This window comes from Oncorhynchus nerka, linkage group LG8, assembly GCF_034236695.1.
Source record: "Oncorhynchus nerka isolate Pitt River linkage group LG8, Oner_Uvic_2.0, whole genome shotgun sequence".
In the NCBI taxonomy this organism is placed as follows: Eukaryota; Metazoa; Chordata; class Actinopteri; order Salmoniformes; family Salmonidae; genus Oncorhynchus; species Oncorhynchus nerka.
Window position 1 is genome coordinate 31,319,709 of NC_088403.1, and position 23,374 is coordinate 31,343,082.

At 43.9% G+C, this 23,374-nt stretch overlaps 2 protein-coding genes across 2 annotated transcripts; one reads left to right on the top strand and one right to left on the bottom strand.

The window, feature by feature from the left end:
* The first annotated feature begins 1,082 nt into the window (after window positions 1-1,082).
* Window positions 1,083-17,696, top strand: LOC115133131 (mitochondrial 10-formyltetrahydrofolate dehydrogenase-like). Its single transcript, XM_065021682.1, has 23 exons — window positions 1,083-1,448; window positions 2,889-3,033; window positions 5,986-6,220; window positions 7,021-7,186; window positions 7,323-7,424; window positions 8,306-8,395; window positions 8,570-8,704; window positions 8,967-9,092; window positions 9,257-9,348; window positions 9,560-9,707; window positions 12,651-12,770; window positions 12,928-13,055; window positions 13,247-13,397; window positions 13,589-13,659; window positions 13,892-13,997; window positions 14,286-14,373; window positions 14,605-14,698; window positions 14,789-14,888; window positions 15,000-15,098; window positions 15,277-15,442; window positions 16,140-16,245; window positions 16,362-16,561; window positions 16,821-17,696. The coding sequence occupies exons 1-23, from the start codon at window positions 1,401-1,403 to the stop codon at window positions 16,874-16,876; spliced, it is 2,772 nt and encodes a 923-aa protein (XP_064877754.1). The 5' UTR covers window positions 1,083-1,400; the 3' UTR covers window positions 16,877-17,696.
* Window positions 17,419-22,841, bottom strand: LOC115133728 (NOP protein chaperone 1-like). The gene is made up of 4 exons (XM_029667213.2): window positions 22,698-22,841; window positions 22,339-22,422; window positions 21,969-22,102; window positions 17,419-20,868 (listed from the first exon to the last, which is right to left on the bottom strand). Exons 1-4 carry the CDS (start codon window positions 22,780-22,782, stop codon window positions 20,680-20,682), a joined length of 492 nt encoding a protein of 163 aa, XP_029523073.1. The 5' UTR covers window positions 22,783-22,841; the 3' UTR covers window positions 17,419-20,679.
* Between the last annotated feature and the right edge of the window lie 533 nt (window positions 22,842-23,374).

The following is a 23,374-nucleotide window of genomic DNA, read 5'->3' on the forward strand; positions in this document are numbered from 1 at the left end:
CATGTCAGATTGGGGTACTAAGATTGTTTACAAAATGGGAATGGACAGTAGTACACTGTTGTCATGACTATGACATGGATACAAACCAGTAATACAGTAAGTATCCCTTTGGAAATCAGCAGGCTTATAGGGGGCACTAGGGGTCAAAGGCAATAACACTGCCCAGATGACCACAGTGATATCAGTAGACATTGTGTGGGGGTGTTCATCCTTGCTTGCGCATCTCTTCATACTGAGAAGTAACCCTGTTGACCTTGGCATGGGGGAACCTGAGCCAGGCAGTTCAGTGTGGATCGGGGTAGAATGTTTGATCAGAGCAGCTGGTGTGTTCTCGATGATATAGCTTGGCAACACAGAGAGTAGGTACTGGTGTGTTCTAACAGGTGAACATTGAACCAACTGAGTCTGCCAACAATGGAAGATATAATATACTTTATGTTGAAATGGAGACTTATGATTGATTCTGCTTTACAAACTTGAATCTGAATTACAGAACAAATCACCTTGATACGGATACGATTGTCCTCACTCATAAACAATACAAATGCATAATTCCTCATGTTACACAATTTCCACTCAGGAGAGGGCATAACTGTGGAGTGTTTAAAGCACATTGTGAATGTTTGGGATTCCTTCCACTACTATCCAGAGAGCTGCCCTGCTCTAGTTTTTCATCAGGGTGTTCAGCAGAGGTCAAAGTGTGTTTACACATGGATGGTTTTCCTGAGATGGAAAAGCTGTCCAGACCTGGGCCTGTAGCCGAATGGATGAAATTAAATGAATGACTAAACAATCACAAAGTTACACATGGTCTGTTATGATACTGATGTGCGTGTGTGGATGTATTATTTTATTATTATGACATTATGACATTATTAAACATTGAAATAAACTAATACAGAAAATGCACCAATCTAAAATAGTACATAATGGCTGCTATTTATATTTGATCACAAAGGAATTACAATGTAAATGTAGCCTACTCGTCATAACCCATTCAAGGGAGGCGCTAGATGAAGGTTAAGCGTTTTTGTTTTTTTACATGATCAATGTTGCGTCTTCGTGTCCGGCCGGTTTCGTGGTCTTTTGATAAAATTACATAGATATTCCACTGGCAGCACGCACAATTTATTGCGAAAAGCAATTCTTACTATAACGCCAGTAAGACTGTCAAATGTAAAATACAAGCGTGCCACATTGAAGGAAGTAGTAGGATTCGTGAGCGCGCACGTAGACAGTACCCCGCGCGCACGCCGGTTGTCGGGTGTGAGCTGGCTGTGGCTAGCTCGAACCGCTGTCATTGCGAGGCAGGTGTGTGTGTCATCAGGAGCTCATACACGTCCCCAGACCACTTTGGACTAATTTTTTTTTTTGTGTGTGTGTTAATTAATACAGCCATCATGTTGTGGACAGCGAACAGAATCATTAGGAAATTCTCTACCAGCTCTGTAAGTAACATTGTTTATGTTGCATCCGCTATCCCCTGTGTCTCTCCCCGCCCTCCTTTTTGTCGCTATGGAGAATCCTAATAGCTTGCCAGCTGATTCATACGATGTTGTCATTGTTGTAATGCATGAATATATATCAGGTTAAAATCGAGTCATCTTCATATGTTACAATGACTGAATGACTCGGTCTCAGATCCGTCAATGCCTGGGTGTGCACAGTGCACACTCACAGTAGCCTACAATCTAATCGAAATACGATGCATGCTTGACAGTTCTCTTCTTTGATATCTGATATGCAACATTAGTAACGTGTATTACTATAAAGGCGAATTCATATTATGTACTATGTATTTTGTATTCTAACAACCATACAAAGAAAGACATGCCAGTTACCACGTTATGCACGTTGTCTCCATCGCTGCACGAATTACTTCCATTGTACAGTTCGTGGGGAGTTGCATCAGCTGAACGAGAGACCACAGACAGCTGAACAGAGCGGCTTAGCAACACACTATCCAAGAAACCCACATACACTCTATCCAGAAATCCACATACACGCAACGAACTGCCTATAATTCGACTGACATTGAAGTTACTGTCAGGATATTAGCAAGGAAAAGGGACTGATACGATATGGTTTTGTAGTTGTTGTGTAAACAACACCGGCCCATATCAAACTGCTACTGTAGGTGGTTACAATGTAACGGCAGAAATGTGTCTCTTATCATTGCCGTTTTAGCTGGCTGATAGGTAGTCACTCAGTGCTGGAAAATTTTCGCCTACCATGCCTGTCTGGGTGTAAGCGTTCACAGGAGCTGTTTGCATTAGGCTATAACAATTGAATAACACATTGTCATAACGTGTATTACGTTATTACACATGAACAGCTATAGTGTTTACTTTATTCCTAGTCTATTTCGGCATAGGACACTTGAAACTTTCCATTTTCACATGAACTTCCAGACAGACACACTGATTGAAGTAGCCGTCTGAACTTACTTGAGCATTCATTCTAGTTGGAGGAGCGGGTTGTGCTCTCTGTAGTCAATAGCATTTCAGACCACCCTCTGTCCCAGAGGACCAAGATTTATTGCCCATTGAGCCAGTCTGGCTGCCAGAAACTCATAAAAAAAACTTGGCAATGGAGAGGGAAGAGTATAAATGCTTTTCAACGTTACAAAATGCCTATGTATACTCAACACGAGGGATGTTAGAAGTGAACATGAATATTGGTCATGGACATGAGTATGGTCCAATTGAAAGTTGGAGTTTGTCTCCATCAGTATTCGGTCATATTGGTTCAAAGCCTGAAGGATATGGGGGAAATATATGTGTTTTGATCTTAAAGCCCACCAGTACAGTATAGGCTATTCTCATGTGTCAGAAAGAGTTTTTACCACTCTAACTCACATGCTCTTTCTTCTCTCCTGTCTCCTCCAGAATTATTACCAAAATAAGCTGAGACTGGCTCTGATTGGCCAGAGCCTGTTTGGACAGGAAGTGTACACCAACCTACGGAAGCAGGGCCATAGGGTGGTGGGCGTGTTCACTGTGCCAGATAGGGATGGCAAGGCAGACCCTCTGGGTAAGTATTGACACACTGGTGATGACTGGAGGGAGAGTCTCTCTCTCTTCTCCATTATTTCCTTCTCTTCATCATGCCCTCTTTTTTTGGAGGGGTACACAAGTTATCATGACTCAGTGAATGAATATTGCAGCAAAACATTTATGGAAGTGGTATGCTTACATCCTCACCAGAGCATGGCCACCTCTTTACATTGTTACCGTCTGCACGGTCTCAGTCATGATCCAGTCCGTCCTCTCCTAGACTCCCACGGTCTAACTGAGTTAGTGGAGTTTGTGTCAATGATTGCTCCCAGTCAGTTTTCTAAATGAGATGTAATGGCTTCAGTGGTTACCCTGATAATCTGAGGCGGAAGCCCCTTTAGCCCTGGGTCTCTCTGGGTCAGGAGAGGACTGACTGTCCCTGTCAGTGAGGGAGGTAGATCCGTGTTGACTCTGTAAAAAAAAAAGAAAAAAAGACAGGCCTTTATGCCTAGCATTAGGACTGTGGGCCAATTGCTTTAGTAGGGAGAGGCCCTGGTTTGATATGATGCAAATGATTTTACCCAGCATGCATCAGCTGGGATGGCAAGGGTCCCTGTTCTGTGCTTCTCTTCCTCTCTCTTTCTTCATTCTATCTCTGCGTTATCTTCTCTCTCTATAGAGAGGATAACTGACTAGATGGGACAATATCCGTAGTTTAACGGCACTGCGTCCTTGCTAGGCAAACAAACAACAACACACAGGGGAGATACACACCCCTGACCAAACCCTGTTAGTCCCAATTACCCTGATTTAGCCTAACTTCAGTTCAGCCTGACTGCAGCAGAAGAGGCTGGTGGGAGAAACTATAGGACAGGTTCATTGTAATGGCTGGAATGGAACGGTATCAAACATAGCAAACGTGTTGAAACCACATGTTTAACTCTTCCATTTATTCCATTCTAACTATTACAATGAGCCCGACCTCCTATAGCTCATCCTACCAGCCTCCTCTGCTCTGCAGTGAGGTTATACAGCGACCCACTGTGTTCTTGGCACAGAATTGAGAGATTTTTGCCGTTTGGCTAGGGAAACAGATCTCTGCGTTATTACGATTTTTTTGGGGGCATCCCTGTAAAAAAATAAAATTCCCGTTGAGTTGATCTGGCAGAGGACCTCTGGTCCAGAGACCTGTCGGTGCCTGAATTGCTGGACACAGGTACTGTAAAGGAAACCTTGTTACACAATATGGTCAAACATTTAAGTAAAACATTGTTTCACATTTGATTTTCCTGTTATTAGCCCGAGGCAAAGTATTTACCGAGCAGATGGTTTGATTGTGGGTATTTTTTGCCTACTGTGTAAATGTTTACTTGACAATGTAATGATGATGTAATGTCACATCTATAGACCCATTTCCCACGTCATGAAAAGTTGCATGCACAGTTCATCATCAGAAAACTCTTTGTTTATCTAGCAGTGGATATGATCCCATGCAACTTTGCAACTTCAGCTTGTACAAGTTAACAAGCAAGCTAGCAAGTCAAGGTCAGGTATGAACAATAGAGTTCGATAAAGCCAGAAGAATAATATACTTGTTGAAAATATCTATAGCCACCAGTCCTGTGTGTTTTCATGGTCATCACTCACTCGTTTTTAAGTTTGTTAAGGTCCCGACATCAGCTTTAGCTATCCTGCTACAGAGCTTTTTGATGTTGGGATGCACGCACATCACTCTAACATAGCGTTGGATGGTAAACAGAAACGGTCTCTATTAGCCTAACCGTCTGTGAGTCAAACAGCCTCTAACACTTCACTTATTGCCATGGCATAAAGCATGGCCTTCTTATAAAGCATTACTACGAGGCTACTATCGTGCTTAGCACCCAGATTAGCATAGCTGGATGGATGAGGCCAACAGCTCCATGTGGCCTTTAACACACACACACACCGGTGCACACACTCACTCTGAGATGGACCGTGTGCCCCCAGGCCAGCCCCCTATCCTGTCCCACCCCTCCCATCGGCATGTGTGTGTAATTTAATTTGTGTGGAGCAGGTGGGGCCAAAGTGTGGGTTTCATGTAACCATAACCCTAGTAGGGTAGTAGAGCAGTCTGTGCCCTGGAACTGGTTGGAAATGGGGAAGAACGGAACCCCCACGCACACCAGAGTTGGTGTCAATTCGGAATTTCAGAATTGAATTCAATTCAAACAGTGAATTGGAATTGAATTTGAATTGGCCACACACCACAGGAAGCAGAATTTGATTAGATTTGAATTCAAAGCAATTCAACTGAGACGTGAAACATGAAAGTCTCATTCATATGAGAAGTCTTTTATCAACAGGATATGCTAATTATTAATGCAAAGAATTCACATACCATTTCAAATATTAGTTTGATTACAACTCAAAGATGTCAAACAGTATTTGTCATTGTCATGAGATGTTCCCTTCCATACTGCAGCGTCTGATCAAATGCAATGTTTTTTATTTTTTATATTTAAAAACACTAAGGGAATTATGAATTATTATAGACAACCCACAACATGATCTTAGAATTTGTCCAGGCCACTAATTATTTGAAATGGCTGAGAATGAGTTTAAAAATGAAATGTTTCAACCTTATGGTACTGGTAACCAACCATGCATGACATCAAAATAAACATTACTATGGTAATGTGTAGAATAAATAATCCATTTGAATTTCATTTAAATAAATTCTACTTCCTTTCATTCAAATTCTACTCAAATTCTGCTTCATGTTGGGTGTGGCCAATTCAAATTCAAGAATTTAATTGAAATGAAAGAGCAATTCGCAACTCAATTCATAATTAACCCTGACGCACACCCAGCTCACACAGATAACGGTCACACAGATAAACTGAGATGCACAGTCACATACTGTACAAAAGTAAAAACTCGTTTTTAAATTAAGAGAGAAAATATATAAATGTTCTGTCCCCCCCCCCACACCTTTCTCTCCCCCCAGCGGTAGTGGCGGAGAAGGACGGGACGCCAGTCTTTAAGTTCCCACGGTGGCGTGTCAAAGGGAAGCCCATCCCGGAAGTGGTAGAGGCCTACAAGGCGGTGGGGGCTGAGCTCAACGTCATGCCCTTCTGCTCCCAGTTCATCCCCATGAACGTGATCGACCACCCGGCCCACGGTTCCATCATCTACCACCCCTCCATCCTGCCCCTGCACCGCGGGGCCTCCGCCATCAACTGGTGAGGAAGGGAGGGGAGAAAGAAAGGGTTAAGATAGTGTGAGGATTAAGGTTTATAGGCGTGTGGGGTAGGGTGTGTGTGTGTGTGTGTGTGTGTGGTGAATGGAGACGGACCAGTGTAAAGTTTTCAGTGTGTGCCTTGCCCATATAGTTAAACACCTGCTGGAGAGCTGAGTAGGAGTGAGAGGTGCTATCTAACTGGTCTGGTTTGGGGATGAACTGTTTGTAATGTGTTTGGCTGAGTACAGTTTGCCTTATCTTTTTCCCACCCTTATCTATTCTCGGTTCCTGTTATCTGTGTTCAGGGTGTGTGTGTGTGAGTCTATGTACGTCTCTGTGTGTGAACAGCTATGTGGATTTAGCCTATATTTGACACTGATCTGTGTCTGACTTGGCTCTTTTTACTTGTGAGTGGGCTCTATGGAAAAGGCTGGCTTTCTCTCGCTCTGTACTACAGGTGTAGAATCTTAATTTGATCACTCTTTCTTTTGTTGCTGAGAATTATCCTGCTCTGCAGGAAATGCAGATGAGCTTTGTGATTGACATAAATTCACTGAAAACCTGCGCACACATACACGGTTATATTAACATTACTGCACTTTTCATGTAGCCTACTTTTTTCCAGCTAATAGCTTTGTCACGATTTAGTTCCTGGTTTTATGCATTACCTGATTCCATGAGTGGCCTTCTCCATATGGTTCCATGTATGACCCTGTTTCTGGATACATCCCTGTTTTTATGTATGACCGTGGTTCTATGCTTGACGTTGGTTCTGTGTCTGACCTGGTCCTGTGTCCTCAGGACACTGATCCAAGGGGATAAGAAGGCTGGGTTCTCCATCTTCTGGGCTGATGATGGTCTGGACACCGGTCCCATCCTGCTCCAGAGAGAGTGTCATGTGGAACCCAACGACACGGTGGACTCCCTCTACAATCGCTTCCTCTTTCCAGAGGGCATCAAGGCCATGGTAACCATAGCAATGCACCACCATCTCCATCTGTCCATCCTCGGATCACAATCAGGATAAAACATATCACAGTCCCACTGCTGTAACACGTAACACACTGACATCGCTTGGGGGCTGGTGTATTCCTGTGGTGCAGGTGGAGTCAGTGCAGCTGATCGCTGATGGGAAGGCCCCACGAGTCCCTCAGACAGAGGAGGGGGCCAGCTACGAGGGTATCCAGAAGAAGTCCAACTCCAAGGTGAGATTGTCACGTCCTGACCTTAGTTCCTTTGTTATGTTTCTTGTTTAGGTTGGTCAGGGCGTGAGTTGGGGTGGGCATTCTATGTTTTGTTCTAGTTTTGGTTTTCTATGTGTTTGGCCTGGTATGGTTCTCAATCAGAGCTGTCAATCGTTGTCTCTGATTGAGAACCATACTTAGGTAGCCTGTTTTCCCACTATGATTTGTGGGTAGTTTTGTGTTGTTGCACCTTACAGGACTGTTTCATTCACTCTCTTTGTTGTTTTGTTATTCAGTGTTCAGTTGATTTATTAAATATTAACATGGACACATACCACGCTGCATTTTGGTCCGATCTTGACTACTCTCCCTCCGATGACGAGGAGAACCGTTACAGAGATACCGAATGTGGCTGTGAAACAGGGTCACCTGGTTAAGGCTGTTTGTAGGGAATGAAGGAAACTAAGTCAAATATCATGTTAGGAAATAAACATTCAAATAATGTCCTGTCCTGTCACTTTTCTGCTGAAATTCTTATGGCAGTTTGATGTTACTCCATTTGTAGCCATTTAATTCCACACTACGTCCATTCATTACTCAGTTTGGAATAGTCCTGTTTAACAAGAGGGTAATATACTAGGGCCAGTAATGGGATGAGGGGTTGTATAAGGAGGGGGGTAGGGTTTGAGGTGGGTGGGGAGTGTTAACTTACGAGAGCCTATAGCACTGGCCAACATTCTTAAGGCGAGGAGGGAGTGAGGGGTTATTTTTAAGGTCCCTCTTCTAAGTGCTGCATAATAGGCAGCCAACTGTTTGTCCTTCCCCTGGTTCCTAGAAACCAAGGAAAGAAGTGTCTGAAAAGGAAGGTTTTCTTCCTCACCCATCTTCTGTCTGTCCTCCAGGTCAACCTCGCCCAGCCGGCAGAGGCTATCCACAACTGGATCCGTGGCCACGACAAAGTCCCCGGGGCGTGGGCGGTCATTGACGGTCAGGTGCGTTCCCTAAAACACACACTTGCACACACACACACACTTACATTTACAATGTATGTATGAACTGTACTGTCGTGTCTAATGTTCTGTTTCTTTATTACCGTGTGTGTGTGTGTGTGTCTGTCTATCTCATTGGCAGTATGTCAATCGACCCCATGTCCTCTCTCTTCTTAGACTGTGACTCTGTACGGATCGTCCATGCTGGGGGAGTCGGTGCCAGCCGGTCAGCCCCTGGAGATAGAGGGGGCGTCCCAGCCTGGTGTCGTCACCAAGAACGGCCTGGTTCTGTACGGGTCAGATAGCAAAGCGGTGAGTCACATAAAATGAGATCAATGGGAAACGAATAGGGAAATGTACAAGCAAGTGTCTAGTGGCAACCCTGTTAACTGTATTACCTGTGCTGTAACATAGAGCACTATATCTATCAACCTCCGATGGCTTCTAATGTTCATTTTGTGAATGATTTCTCCAGTTTAGTCATTAAGACATAGCTCAGGCCTAACCCTAACTATTTGTTGCCTCTCCTCCTTCTCCCTCTCCTCACCCTCTTCCTCCTCTGGTTCCTCCACAGCTGATGGTGAAGAACCTGCAGTTTGAGGATGGTAAGATGATCTCTGCTGCTAAGTACTTCTCTTCAGGAGACACCGCCCGCGTGGAGCTGACTGATGACGAGAAGAAGATAGCAGAGGAGATACGAGTACGTTTCTCATTGTGTCTCTGAAGGCTTCCACATAGCCATGTGTGATAGTTGGACACTACTACAACATAATCTGTTACTTAGTATGCCGCCATGTTGTAAACGCATGATTCAGATAGAAGCTGTTCAATTAGCACCACTGATTCAGTGTGTTGTCACTCCAGGACATCTGGAAAGGCATTTTGAGCAACGTTGCTGCCATTGAGGAAACCACAGACTTCTTCAAGTCAGGAGCTGCTTCTATGGACGTGGTCAGGTGAGTGTATGCTTTCACTGGCATTGGCCTGGTTTAACCCTTCATTTCCCTCACTTGACCTAGAGTTTTTTTGTTATATATTCTATTAGCAGTGATCAGCTTTTAATCATCATGGTGACTCTAGTTGACCCCATTGTACCTGAGTGACATATTCTCCTATGACCTGACATAACTTCACTATGACCCTGCTATAACCCCATCTTCTCCCCAGGCTGGTGGAGGAGATCAAGCAGAGGTGTGTAGGGTTGCAGCTGCAGAATGAGGATGTGTACATGGCCACCACCTTCCAGGACTTCATCCAGATGTTTGTGAGAAGGCTGAGGGGGGAGGACCAGGAGGAGGAGATGGTCATCGACTATGTGAGTCAGACAAACAATTGTCATACAGTAGCCTGGTCCCAGATCAGTTTGTGCTGTCTTGCCAACTCCTATGGTCAGTTGTGCAACAATGATCTTAGGAGTTGGCAAGACACCACAATTAATGACCAAAGGAGTTGGCAAGACAGTACAAACTGATCTGGGACCAGGCTAGTCATACAGAGCACAGATGGTGCCGAAGAACATGGCTGACGTTTTACATTCTCCCAACCAATTGTGCTATTTCGTTAGTTTTTTTGCGTGTTGTGTAACTTATTTTTAAATGATTGTGTACATAATGTTACCGTCTCTTATGACCGAAAATAACTTCTGGACATCAGAACTGAGATTACTGACAGAGGACTGTAAGAAACCTTTTCCTTTAACGAGCCCGAGAGAAGGATATCCTGCTTTCACTGAAACAGGCCCAGATCCACACCTTTTGCGCGAAGAAAAGAGGGGCCACGGATCGGGCAGCCTTCTGAGAATCCGTAGGTGAGCGAGAAACTCACACTGCCATCCGTTCTTCTTGCTAACGTGCAATCATTGGAAAATAAAATGTATGACCTACGATTAAGATTATCCCTTCAACGGGACATCAAAAACTGTAACATCTTATGTTTCACCGAGACGTGGTTAAACGATGATATGGACAATATAGAGCTAGCAGGGTTTCCCATGCACCGGCAGAACAGAGACGCTACCTCTGGTAAGACGAGGGGCGGGGGTGTGTGTCTATTTGTCGATAACAGCTGGTGCACGATGTCTGATATTAAAGAAGCCTCGAGTACCTTATGATAAGCTGTAGACCACACTACCAAGAGAGTTCTCATCTATATTATTCGTAGCCATCTATTTACCACCACAGAACAAAGCTGGCACTAAGACCGCTCTCAACCAACTCTAAAAGACCATAAGCAAAGAAGAAAATGCTCACCCAGAAATGGCGCTCCTAGTGGCGGGAGACTTTAATGCAGAAAAACTTAAATCAGTTTTACCAAATTTTTACCAGCATGTCACATGTGCAACCAGAGAAAAATAAATTCTCGACCACCTTTACTCCACACACAGAGATGCCTACAATGCTCTACCCCGCCCTCCATTTGGCAAATCTGACCATAATTCTATCCTCCTGACGAGCTAAATGCCTTTTTATGCTCGCTTCGAGGCAAGCAACACTGAAGCATGCACAAGAGCACCAGCTATTCTGGATGACTGTGATAACGCTCTCGGTAGCCAATGTGAACAAAACCTTTAAACAGGTCAACATTCACAAAGCCGCTGGGCCAGATGGATTACCAGGATGTGTAACTCAAAGCATGCGTGGCCCAACTGGCAAGTGTCTTCACTGACATTTTCAACCTCTCCCTGACCGAGTCTGTAATCCCTATGTTTCAAGCAGACCACCATAGTCCCTGTGCCCAAGGAAGCAAAGGTAACCTGACTAAATGATTACCGCCCAGTGGCACTCACGTCAGTAGCCATGAAGTGCTTTGAAAGGCTGGTCATGGTCATCATCAACAGCATCCTCCCGGACACCCTAGTCCCACTCCAATTCGCATACTGCCGCAACAGATCCACAGATGACACAATCTCAATCACACTCCCCTTTCTCACTTGGACAAAAGGAACACCTATGTGCCCACGAAGCTCATCACTAAGCTAAGAACTCTGGGTCTAAACACCTCCCAGGTGGTAAGGTAGGCAACAACAGATCTTCCACACTGATCCTTAACACTGGGGCCCCTCAGGTGTGTACTTAGTCCCCTCCTGTATTCCCTGTTCACCCACGACTGCGTGGCCAAACACGACTCAAACACCATCATTAAGTTTTCTGACGACACAACAGTGGTAGGCCTGATCACAGACAATGATGAGACGGCCTATAGGGAGGAGGTCAGAGAACTGGCAGTGTGGTTCCAGGACAACAACCTCTCCCTCAATGTGAGCAAGACAAAGGAGCTGATCGTGGACTACAGGAAAAGGTGGGCTGAACAGGCCCCCATTAACATCGATGGGGCTGTAGTGGAGCGGGTTGACAGTTTCTAGTTCCTTGGTGTCCACATTACCAACGATCTATCATGGTCCAAACATACCAAGACAGTTGTGAAGAGGGCACGACAAAACCTTTTCCCCCTCAGGAGACTGAAAAGATTTGTCATGGGTCCCCAGATCCTCAAAGTTCTACAGCTGCACCATCGAGAGCATCCTGACCAGTTGCATCACCGCCTGGTATGGCAACTGCTCGGCATCTGACCAGAATGAGCAACAGAGGGTAGTGCGAACGGCCCAGTACATCACTGGGGCCAAGCTCCCTGCCATCCAGGACCTATACAATAGGCGGTATCAGAGGAAAGCCCATAAAATTGTCAGACTCCAGTCACCCAAGTAAAAGACTGTTCTCTCTGCTACCATGCGACAAGCGGTACCAGAGCACCAAGTCTAGGACCAAAAGGCTCCTCAACAGCTTCTACCCCCCACCCCTCCCTTTTGTACACTGCTGCTACTCGCTGTTTATTATCTATGCATAGTCACTTCACCCCCACCTACATGTACAAATTATATCAGCTAACCTGTACCCCCGCACACTGACTCGGTACCGGTGCCACCTGTATATAGCCTCGTTATTGTTATTCTTATTGTGTTACTTGGTAAATATTTTTCTTCTCTTCTTGAACTGTACTGTTGGTTAAGGGCTTGTAAGTAAGCATTTCACGGTAAAGTCTACACTTGTATTCGGCACATGTGACAAATAAAGTTTGATTTGAAATGGTGTTACTATTGATGATGATGAGAAACATACTAGTTCCCACTCACTTTCCACTTGTATTTTCAAGCGTTTATATGACACTTATACACATATACACGTATTTATAAAGACACAGCTGGATCTGTAATTTGTCTTTGACGTGTAATGTTATGCCACTGTCATGGTTTGGTTCCCAGGCAACTAAAGACGTCAACAACATGACGGTGAAGATGCCTTGGCAGTGTTTCATCAATGGCAAGTTTGAGGACGCAGAGAACGGCAAGACCGCCAATACCATAAACCCTGCCGATGGCTCTGTGAGTTGTCATGCTATACAAACAGATACACCTGAACACACACACACACACACATCCTACTATTACTCATCTATCAAACTTAGATATACACTCTGATATACGTACTTGTGGACATTATTGTATTGGTACTTCATGAAATGTGAACCCTTTTCCCTAGGTGATCTGTAAGGTAGCCTACGCGTCAGTGGGAGATGTGGACCGGGCGGTAGCAGCAGCCAAAGAGGCCTTTGAGGTTGGTCCCTGGGGCAGGATGAACCCTAGAGATCGTGGCACCCTGCTGTACAAGTGAGCACCAAGCCTACAGCGCCTCCTAGAGGCCTGGTGGAGATCTGCCTCGACTCATTATGGAGTATAGTTACTATCAGGGAACTTGTTTATATAGTGCAGATTTATATCCACTTATACAACAATAATATATTTTGAGGACAAAGACTGCCAGTGGACCCTCTCTCTTGTTGACCTCCCCTCCCTACCAGGCTGGCTGACCTGATGGAGGAGCACCAGGAGGAGTTGGCCACCATAGAGTCCATAGACTCTGGAGCTGTCTACACCCTGGCCCTGAAGACCCACGTAGGCATGTCCATCCAGACCTTCCGCTACTTCGCCGGCTGGTGCGACAAGATCCAGGTACAGTTTCACCTGCATGGACCAGATATGTGAAATATAAAGATGTTTGGAGGGGTTTTTGTATGATGAAACTGGCTCCACTTCTTTTTCATTCACATTTCCCTGTTGCCACATCCTGACCTAGTTGTCTTGATCTTTTTCAGTAATCTAGTAGTCTAAGGATATCTTCTATTATATCCTGTCTGCTACAGGGCAAGACGATACCCATCAACCAGGCCAGGCCCAATCGCAACCTGACCTTCACCAAGAAGGAACCTCTGGGGTAAGGGGTCAGAGTTCACATGTGATACAACTCTACGAGGAAATAGCAATATGCATTTAGATATGAACATGATTCATGAGTAGTGGTTTTAGTATGAGTATTGGTTGTAGCAACCACTGCATTTGGCTGACCTGTGGCACATGCTCACGGTAAGTCGCTCTGGATAAGAGCGTCTGCTAAATGACTTAAATGTAAATGTAAATGTGAGTGTTGTGTGTTTTCTGGGTGCCAGTGTGTGTGCCATCATCATTCCCTGGAACTACCCACTCATGATGCTGGCATGGAAGAGTGCCGCTTGCCTCGCTGCTGGAAACACACTGGTCCTGAAACCTGCACAGGTGAGAACACACACACCTGCACACGTTACGACAGATTCAGTCATAGATTTTATACCAGCAGGTGAACAACTTATGTAACACGGCAGTCACACTCGACTCGACCTGTCACGCACAACTCTACCTTACGTAACCTTTCTCTGCAGGCCAACGTGTTAAAATAGCCTCTCTAGCACGGCACATTGCTGAACCACATATGTGAATATCAGATGTCATTTGACTCACTTGAAGAGTTTCCCCGTGTCCACAGCAAGGAACATGTTTCACTCGCTCTCTGCTCTCGTCCAAAAGGTTACTCCTCTGTCAGCCCTGAAGTTTGCTGAGCTGACTGTGAAGGCTGGCATTCCCAAGGGAGTCATCAACATCGTACCTGGCTCAGGTAACAGGACACAAGGGAGGGAGCAAGAGCTTGTGGGAAGGGAGAGGTCCCCCAGGAGATCTGTGAGATCTTATTAGATAAGGTTTTTGATTCTAATCTTTATTCTTCTGTTTCTCTCACTCCATCTCCCCATCCACCACCCTCTCTCCCTCATCTCTACTACCCTTTCTCCCCCTGCCGCCCTCACCCCTTTCTCTCTCTCTACCTCCCTATCCACCATCTCTCTAATAGGTGGGATGGTGGGACAGCGCTTGTCTGACCACCCTGACATCCGTAAACTGGGCTTCACAGGCTCCACCCCTATCGGCAAACAGATCATGAAAAGGTACAGTAGGGGGCTGGGACCCCAGTTATTCCTGATATGCTGATATTGGGCTACTTCCTGCTCAGGCTCACGTGTCATTTCCTGTTGCAGCTGTGCGCTGAGTAACCTGAAGAAGGTTTCTCTGGAGCTAGGAGGGAAGTCTCCACTCATCATCTTCAGCGACTGTGACATGGACAAGGCTGTGCGCATGGTGAGAGAGGGAGGGAAAGAAAAGAGAGAGAGTAACTAAAACAGAAGGAAAAGAGGAGAACCTGCTCTTATTTTCGTCATATTCCCTTCCCCTCCATCTCCCTTTCTGCAGGGTATGAGTTCTGTGTTCTTCAACAAAGGAGAGAACTGCATCGCTGCTGGACGCCTGTTCGTGGAGGAGTCCATACATGACGAGTACATCAGGAGAGTGGTGAGTATCCTGAATCCTCCCACACCAGTCCAAAATGCACACTACACTTCTCCTCTTTCCCCCCACATCAACTGATTCTCCTTGTAGCGTTGCTCAAGGGTCTCTCAAGATCCTTTTCCTCATCATCGCCTTTGCATTCCTCCTCTTCCTCCGTCTACCCTCCTCTTCATCCCATCAGTTGGAGGAGATAAAGAAGATGAAGGTGGGTGATCCTCTGGACCGCTCCACGGACCACGGGCCCCAGAACCACAAGGCCCACATGGATAAGCTGGTGGAGTACTGTGAGGTGGGCGTGAAGGAGGGCGCCACGCTGGTGTATGGGGGCAAACAGGTGGACAGGCCAGGTAAACACTTTTGAAGCCGTGTCTTTTCAATACTATAGGCCTCTCTTAGTATCACAGTATGCACTCCTACCAAAGTAGCTATAGTAGAATAACCTGTGTTTAAAATCAAATCAAGTTGTTTTAGTCACATACACATACAGTATTTAGCTGATGTTATTGCAGGTGTAGCGAATTGCTTGTGTTCCTAGCTCCAACAGTGCAGTATTATCTTACAGTTCACAACAATACACACTAATCTAAAAGTAAAATAATGGAATTAAGGAATTTAGAAATATTAACATTGTCAGAGTCCAGAGTATAAATAAATACATAATATATATATATATATATATATACAGTGGGGCAAAAAAGTATTTAGTCAGCCACCAATTGTGTAAGTTCTCCCATTTAAAAAGATGAGAGAGGCCTGTAATTTTCATCATAGGTACACTTCAACTATGACAGACAAAATGAGGAAAAAAAATCCAGAAAATCACATTGTAGGATTTTTTATTTATTTATTTGCAAATTATGGTGGAAAATTATGGTAGGATATAATAGTATATGGACCACAATAGTTGAATAGTTGGTAACATAAGACTGGTCAGTGAATACTGATGATACAGTACAACACAATTGGAGGCCACTGTAATGCAACGTTTCAGCCAACCACCTTCATCATCATTGATAACTACACTATGATGTGGTTTCCCTCCAGGGTTCTTCATGGAGCCCACACTGTTCACAGACGTGGAGGATCACATGTTCATCGCCAAAGAGGAGTCCTTTGGTCCCATCATGGTGGTGTCCAAGTTCAAAGACGGGTGCGTCTCCTCAGTCTTTAAAGAGACAACCTTTCCTCACCACAGACCCAAGTAATAGAGCGGTTTGTGGTTCCCAACCCTGACCAACGTCCCTTTTCTCCCCTTCTGACCTGCAGTGACATAGATGGCGTGCTAAACAGAGCCAACGACACCGAGTTCGGCCTGGCGTCCGGTGTGTTCACGCGCGACATCAACAAGGCCATGTACGTGAGCGAGAGGCTGGACGCCGGGACCGTGTTCGTCAACACTTACAACAAGACCGACGTGGCCTCGCCGTTCGGTGGTTTCAAACAGTCGGGCTTCGGGAAAGACCTTGGTGAGTCTGGGGTTAATCATGTAATCATTTAGGCAAGGGGTTTCATGGTGGATACTGTCATATTGGAATGTGGATCATATCTAATGCTGATTTTTTTTGTTGGTCTGTCATAAATAGATATCCATGTATTTTCCATTGTTTATCTTTTTCTTGAAACATAGTTCAAAGACAATGGGCCTAGGAGCTTTGAATAGCCTTGTGAGCCCAACATGCTTGATTTGAGTTGAACTGATTAACTGTGCTTCGGTTCTGTCGGCAGGAGAGGATGCTCTTAACGAATACCTCAGGACCAAAGCAGTGACTGTGGAGTACTAAGGCAGCCTAATAAACTGTAACAACGACTGAACACTAAATCCACCTGATCACGACTCACCAGTCAGTCTTGATCAGGAGTCCAGCTCCGCTTTCCTAACAGCAGGTGTGTGTGAGAGAGGAGACCTTTAATGTGTAGCCTACCCTCTGCCACGACCTCGTCTCAAGGTGCCTACAGTTTGAGCATTTTGGTCGAAAACTTGCATTACGGACACATCATGGACACAGGTGGTATTCCCCAAAGTTACAAAAGGGAAATGCACATATCAAACGCAGAGGTGGATTTCAGTATTCCAGAGCCAAGGTGCATTTGACTGGATCAACACCCCTTCACTTTGAGTTTAAGGTTTCGGTTCCTCCACTCATCATGAAAGAACATTTTGCTTTTCAAAAGCCGAGCGCTTCAGGCAATCTCCTCCTGCTGTTACAGTCACACATCTTTTGCAACATTTAATTTTAACTCAAGCATGCAGGTTCAAAGTCGTATGTCATTTCTGCTCAGCAATGTTAGGTGCCACACTTCTGCTGAAGATATCCACAACTCCCTTAGTTAAATTTTTATTTGTAAATATTTTATAACAAAAGAAAACACACTGAATAATTGGATATATTTTTTTGACATTGTATTTCTGTCAGAAAAGGAGCACTGTAGGTTACAACACTAGATTATGCATTTTTAAAGCACACAAACCTACCTGCCCCTGTTTTGGTCAAAAACTGAGGGATGGGACTGGAGAAATGTAACTACTCTCAAATGTATAGACAGAGCTATGGATGCAAGGACTGACCTTCCATGACATCAACATTATAGTTTTAACCATGATTTGAGGCTATGTAGTTTACTTTGTTCACAAAAAAAATGAAGTAGAAAAAGCTTATATTTGGGGTTATGATGGGGTACGACAGTTCAACTAAGCTCATTAAGCATATTCAAGAATCAATATCAATTTAAGTCAAAAAATATATGTAGAAACTGCAGATTGTACCTAAGTTTTTAGTAAATAATATATATTAATTTAAATACGATATTAAATAAACTACCTTTGAAAGACTAGTGTTGATATACGAATACAACAGGTAACACTAAGAAAGTATACGTTCAAGAATATATTTTCATTGTATGTGCCATTTTCAATTAGCATTTTGAAAACTACAGGGAAATCTGGTCTCTATGGAGATGTGAGAGACTATTCTCCTCCGAACCTTGTGCAAAAACCAGCCCCGGTACATACAGTATTGTTTGTCTTCCAACATATACTACCGTTCAAAAGTTTAGGGTCACTTAGAAATGTCCTTGTTTTTGAAAGAAAAGCACATTTTTTGTCAATTATAATAACAAAATTAGAAATACAGTGTAGACATTGTTAATGTTGAAAATGACTACCGTAGCTGGAAACGGCTGATTTTTAATGGAATATCTACATAGGCGTACAGAGGCCTATTATCAGCAACCATCATTCCTGTGTTCCAATGGCACGTTGTGTTAGCTAATCAAAGTTTATAATTTTAAAAGGCTAATTGATCATTAGAAAACCCTTTTGCAATTATGTTAGCACAGCTGAAAACTGCTGTGCTGATTAAAGCAACAATGGCCAGAAACAAAGACCTTTCTTCTGAAACTCGTCAGTCTATTCTTGTTCTGAGAAATTAAGGCTATTCCATGCGAGAAATTGCCAAGAAACTGAAGATCTTTGTGCAACGCTGTGTACTACTCCCTTCACAGAACAGCGCAAACTGGCTCTAACCAGAATAGAAAAAGTGGGAAGCCCCGGTGCACACCGGAGGAAGAGGACAAGTACATTAGAGTGTCTAGTTTGAGAAACAGAAGCCTCACAAGTCATTAAATTGTACCCACAAAACACCAGTCTCAATGTCAACAGTGAACAGTCAACTCCGGGATGCTGGCCTTCTATGCAGAGTTAATCTGTCCAGTGTCTGTGTTCTTTTGCCCATCTTAATATTTTCTTTTTATTGGCCAGTCTGAGATGTGGCTTTTTCTTTACAACTCTGCCTAGAAGGCCAGCATCCCAGAGTCCCCTGTTCACTTTGAGACTGGTGTTTTGCGGGTACTATAAAGACAGTTTCTGGACATTTTGAGCCATTAATCAAAACCATAAATGCTGATGCTCCAGATACTCAACTAGTCTAAAGGCCAGTTTTACTGCTATTTTAATCAGAACAGTTTTCAGCTGTGCTAACATAATTGCAAAAGGGTTTACTAATGATCAATTAGCCTTTTAAATTGATAAACTTTGGAACACACATTGGAACACAGGAGTAATGGTTGGGCCTCTGTATGGCTATGAAGATATTCCATTTTCTTTTTAAATCAGACGTTTCCAGCTACAATAGTCATTTACAACATTAACATGTCTACACTGAATTTCTGATCAATTTTTTTTTTCTTTTTCTTTTCTTTCAAAAAACAAGGACCGTTCTGAGTGACCCTAAACTTGAACGGTAGTGTAAATGTCGAACAATGGTGAATACTCGTTTCTTATTTATCCGATGTCATGGTCTATACTTCCATTTTTCCTTTTAAACATGAGCGTCTGTGTATGCTGTGTCATTCACAACTACACAACAATCTTGGATTTCATACACTTATGAAATACAGTACATGGTTTCGGTACTTTTTGTTTCAGGAAAGAATTTATCTGGGAAAAACTTCACAGCTCACAAACCTTGTGACCAACCGAAACATAATGCTGGAACTAGGACTATTCATAAAACAACGCAGACAGATATAAAGCATTTGTTGAAGATGAGAAATTCAGTCAAACAGTTCTGCTTAAATAATTCAAATGTAGCCTTGATTATCTATGCTAGTGATAAATCATATTTAAAAATGTACACAAACAATATGAAAATGTTCTATTGAAAATGGGGGCCTCCCGGGTGGCACAGTGGTTAAGGGCGCTGTACTGCACCGCCAGCGGTGCCATCAGAGACTCTGGGTTCGCGCCCAGGCTCTGTCGCGACCGGGAGGTCCGTGGGGCGACGCACAATTAGCCTAGCGTCGGGATGGGATGTCCTTGTCTCATTGCGCACCAGCGACTCCTGTGGCGGGCCAGGCGCAGTGCGCGCTAACCAAGGTTGCCAGGTGCACGGTGTTTCCTCCAATACATTGGTGCGGCTGGCTTCCGGGTTGAATGCGCGCTGTGTTAAGAAGCAGTGCGGCTTGGTTGATTTTCAACCTTCGTCTCTCTCCTTGGTTGGGTATCGGAGGACGCATGATTTTCAACCTTCGTCTCTCTCCCGAGCCCGTATGGGAGATGTAGCGATGAGACAAGATAGTAGCTACTAAAAACAATTGGATACCACGAAATTGGGGAGAAAAAAAAGGGTAAAAAAAATGGATTGAATACAGATAGGTGTAATTTCTTTCTCTTCCATCAATGAACCATCAAGCCACTATGAACTTTAACCTTAAGTGTATCCTACATCAGATAAACAGGAAATTATGTAAGGCACATTCTTACTGCACATGCTTGAGAAGGCACTCACTCCCCATCTCATTATGGCTCAAATAGCACTGTTGACACATGATATTTGGCCCTTATGTAGACACCAGTGTCCCCTTTATCCCTCACTGCAGCAGGTCTCCATCCACTGTTAATCCATTAGCCCTCCAGGACCATGTCCTCACTGACCTACGGTAAGTTCTTATTCCTTCACTCATAATGGTTATGAAAAGGGCTTGGAGAAGGAGAACTGATCCCACGTCAGTTGATTAGTTTTACCAACGCATGTCAATATTCTACACTGCAACTGTCCCAGTAGTCTCTTTAGAGGCCTATAACGGCCTAATCCACTTGTTTCTCCAGGACTTGGATATGAACCTTCTTTATCTGCCTCTGGCAGTTGCCAGGCAGTTTGAGGTTCTCCTCTGTGAGCTCGCTCTCCTCCTCAGAGTCTGAGTTGGCGCCGTTGTCCTGTGAAGACTCTCTGTCCGAGTCGCTGTCCGAACTACTGAGCTCCACCAGCGACACATCCTGATAGAGAGACAAGGGAATCAATGTCATCATCAACGACATAACACAATTTATCCCATCAACATAATGGGCTCATTTGAATGGTGGGCCGAAAGTCGGACACTGATGTGGTTTTCCAACAGCAAGGCTCAGTGCAACATAGCAGCGTTACCATTTTTTCGATACGTTTTTCTTTATTATGTCAAAAATAAACAGGTCTCCAACCCACATATCACACTCACAAACTGAAAATATATGCGTACATTGTACAATCAATTGGTGAGAAAGACTCAGATCACATTCAATTTGTTCATATCCACTGTATACATGAATTGCAGCAAAGTTGGTTCCTGTTTCAATCACCTCCTTGGTCAGGTTCATGGGGTTCAAACATAAACAGCCTAATGATTGGTTGACAATAGAGCCTCCCACAATGCAGGTGATGGCTGCAGGGGGAAGTTGGTGAAGAGCAACTGCAGAAACTCACAGTCAAAACTTGATGACCTTTAATCACATGATTTTTGTGAAGATCGTGCAGTCGACATATAGGTGCAAGTCGGACTATTTTTATCCTGATAATGCAACACACTGAAAGACGGTGACCAACGATGGTCCCCGACTTCACAAAAGTGATCGGCTCAAACTCGCACAACGTCTCACCTGCAGTTTAAGGACAGTGTCAGCAATGTGCGAAGTAAACAGCAGAATATGGAAGAATTCTGAAAAAACTATGAGTGCGAAGCACAAGGCAAAATTTCACAGTTGTTGCCCCGGGAGCTATAATGTTGCAGGAGAATGACAAAAAACCCAGCCGTGCACAAGCACATTGTATTGTTGCACTCATCTGTGGTTCAACCTGTTAATTGTGGCAATGTCATGTCTCAGTTTAATTGAGCTGATGGAAACTGTAAGGACCCTTTCTCTGCTCAGTTGTTCCACAAAATGTGGCCTGAACAGCCGCTAGTGGTCGCTGTTTACCCACCTTTTGGAGTGGGACCGTGAAAAGACAGATAAACAGCTACCACTAGCGGCTGTTCAGGCTACACAATATGATAGGCCTGCCCGTGGTGTTCCGAAGTAACACTTCCCCTCGCTAGAAAAGTCAGCCACACTAGACTCACCATCTCTATGACCTTTCCAGACTCCTCCACCCTCTCTATGTCATAGTGGCCCTCAGGTGCCTGCTCCATCTGCAACTTGAGCTTCTCATTGGCCTGGGCCATCTGGGGTAGGAAGTTCTGCAGTCGGTCCATAACTGAAACACAACACATGTACATACAACTAACTACACACGTAGTAATCTACTTAACATATTTAGCAAGCAATACACGCTGGACTAGAATCTGCAAAAAGCCAAAGTGTGCTGTTATTATTCTGTTTCTGTCAGGGTAATGACCTGAAACGGAATAACAGCATACCCTGGCAGGAGATGTGGCTATTTGTAGATTCTAGCCCATCTACAAACAAACGCTAGAAATGTTTTTAACTCACCACTGCTTCTTGGGACCCTCTCGGTTTGCAAAGAACTGCCAGCCTTGGGCCCCTTCGACTTGAGGAGAAGCTTGTCATGAAGACCTATGTACAAGGACACCAAAATGTTACGTCTGACCAAACTGATAGTATGAACACAGTGGATGCTGCTGAGAGAAGGTCGGGTCATAATAATGTCCTGAATGGTGTCAAACACATGGTTTTTCCACTCCAGACATTATTATGAGCCACCCTCCCCTCAGCAGCCTCCACTGGAACACAGTGTTGTTAAGAGTTGGTGCATGTAGCTAACAACTCCTCAGTCAAACAACTCCTCAGTCAAATCAGTTGATAAAGCAGTTTCGGAAAAAGGATCAAACCTCCGTTGCCACAAGCGAGCAAGTCTTTTGAGCTTGTTTTCTTGTTCAAATTTAATTCCATTTTCGTTGTATGATGATTCAACATGTGTGCTGCCGCTGTTTTTTGCTTGCTTCCGCAACGTGAGAGTCTACTTCCGGTGTCATGAACGCCGACGACGTTTCAAAATAAAAGTCCAAGTTTCGTAGCAGGAATAGGATGTCACATGAACGGGTTTGGTGCAGTGAAATGTTCTGTTATTACACAGCGTCAGCCATAGTACAGTAATATGGTGCCCCTGGAACAAATTTGGGTAAAGTGCCTTGCACTTCCGGCTATGCTATTCATTGTTTGGATTAGGGTTAGATAAAAGGCTAAAAGATTTTTTTTAAATCTACTTTTGACATTAATTTGACAACAAAATGTATTAAATTCCCTCAAATTACATAAGAACAGAAAAAACATCTGTACTTTAGAATAATATTATAATGCAATATTTTATGTATGAAGTTGTGGTCTGTCATCTTTAAAAATATATATTTTTATGTGTTCTTGTCTGACTTTAATCATTTGTCAATAAAAAAAAAAGTTTAAAAAAAATATAAATAAATATTGTTTTGTTTAAAGAATATTTATCCCTGTTCTAATTTCATGGTCAAGATCATGACATTGATGGTCAAATTAAATAGCTATAATTGTG

Excerpts from the sequence above, each read along its gene's own strand:
- LOC115133131 (XM_065021682.1), top strand. The coding sequence starts at position 1,401 with ATGTTGTGGACAGCGAACAGAATCATTAGGAAATTCTCTACCAGCTCT. Across the intron at positions 9,349-9,559 it reads GCTTCTATGGACGTGGTCAG|GCTGGTGGAGGAGATCAAGC; the intron begins GTGAGTGTATGC and ends TCTTCTCCCCAG. Across the intron at positions 15,443-16,139 it reads CAAACAGGTGGACAGGCCAG|GGTTCTTCATGGAGCCCACA; the intron begins GTAAACACTTTT and ends GTTTCCCTCCAG.
- LOC115133728 (XM_029667213.2), bottom strand. The coding sequence starts at position 22,782 with ATGTTGAATCATCATACAACGAAAATGGAATTAAATTTGAACAAGAAA. Across the intron at positions 22,103-22,338 it reads GAGGGTCCCAAGAAGCAGTG|TTATGGACCGACTGCAGAAC; the intron begins GTGAGTTAAAAA and ends GTTGTGTTTCAG. Across the intron at positions 20,869-21,968 it reads CTGGAAAGGTCATAGAGATG|GATGTGTCGCTGGTGGAGCT; the intron begins GTGAGTCTAGTG and ends TCTCTCTATCAG.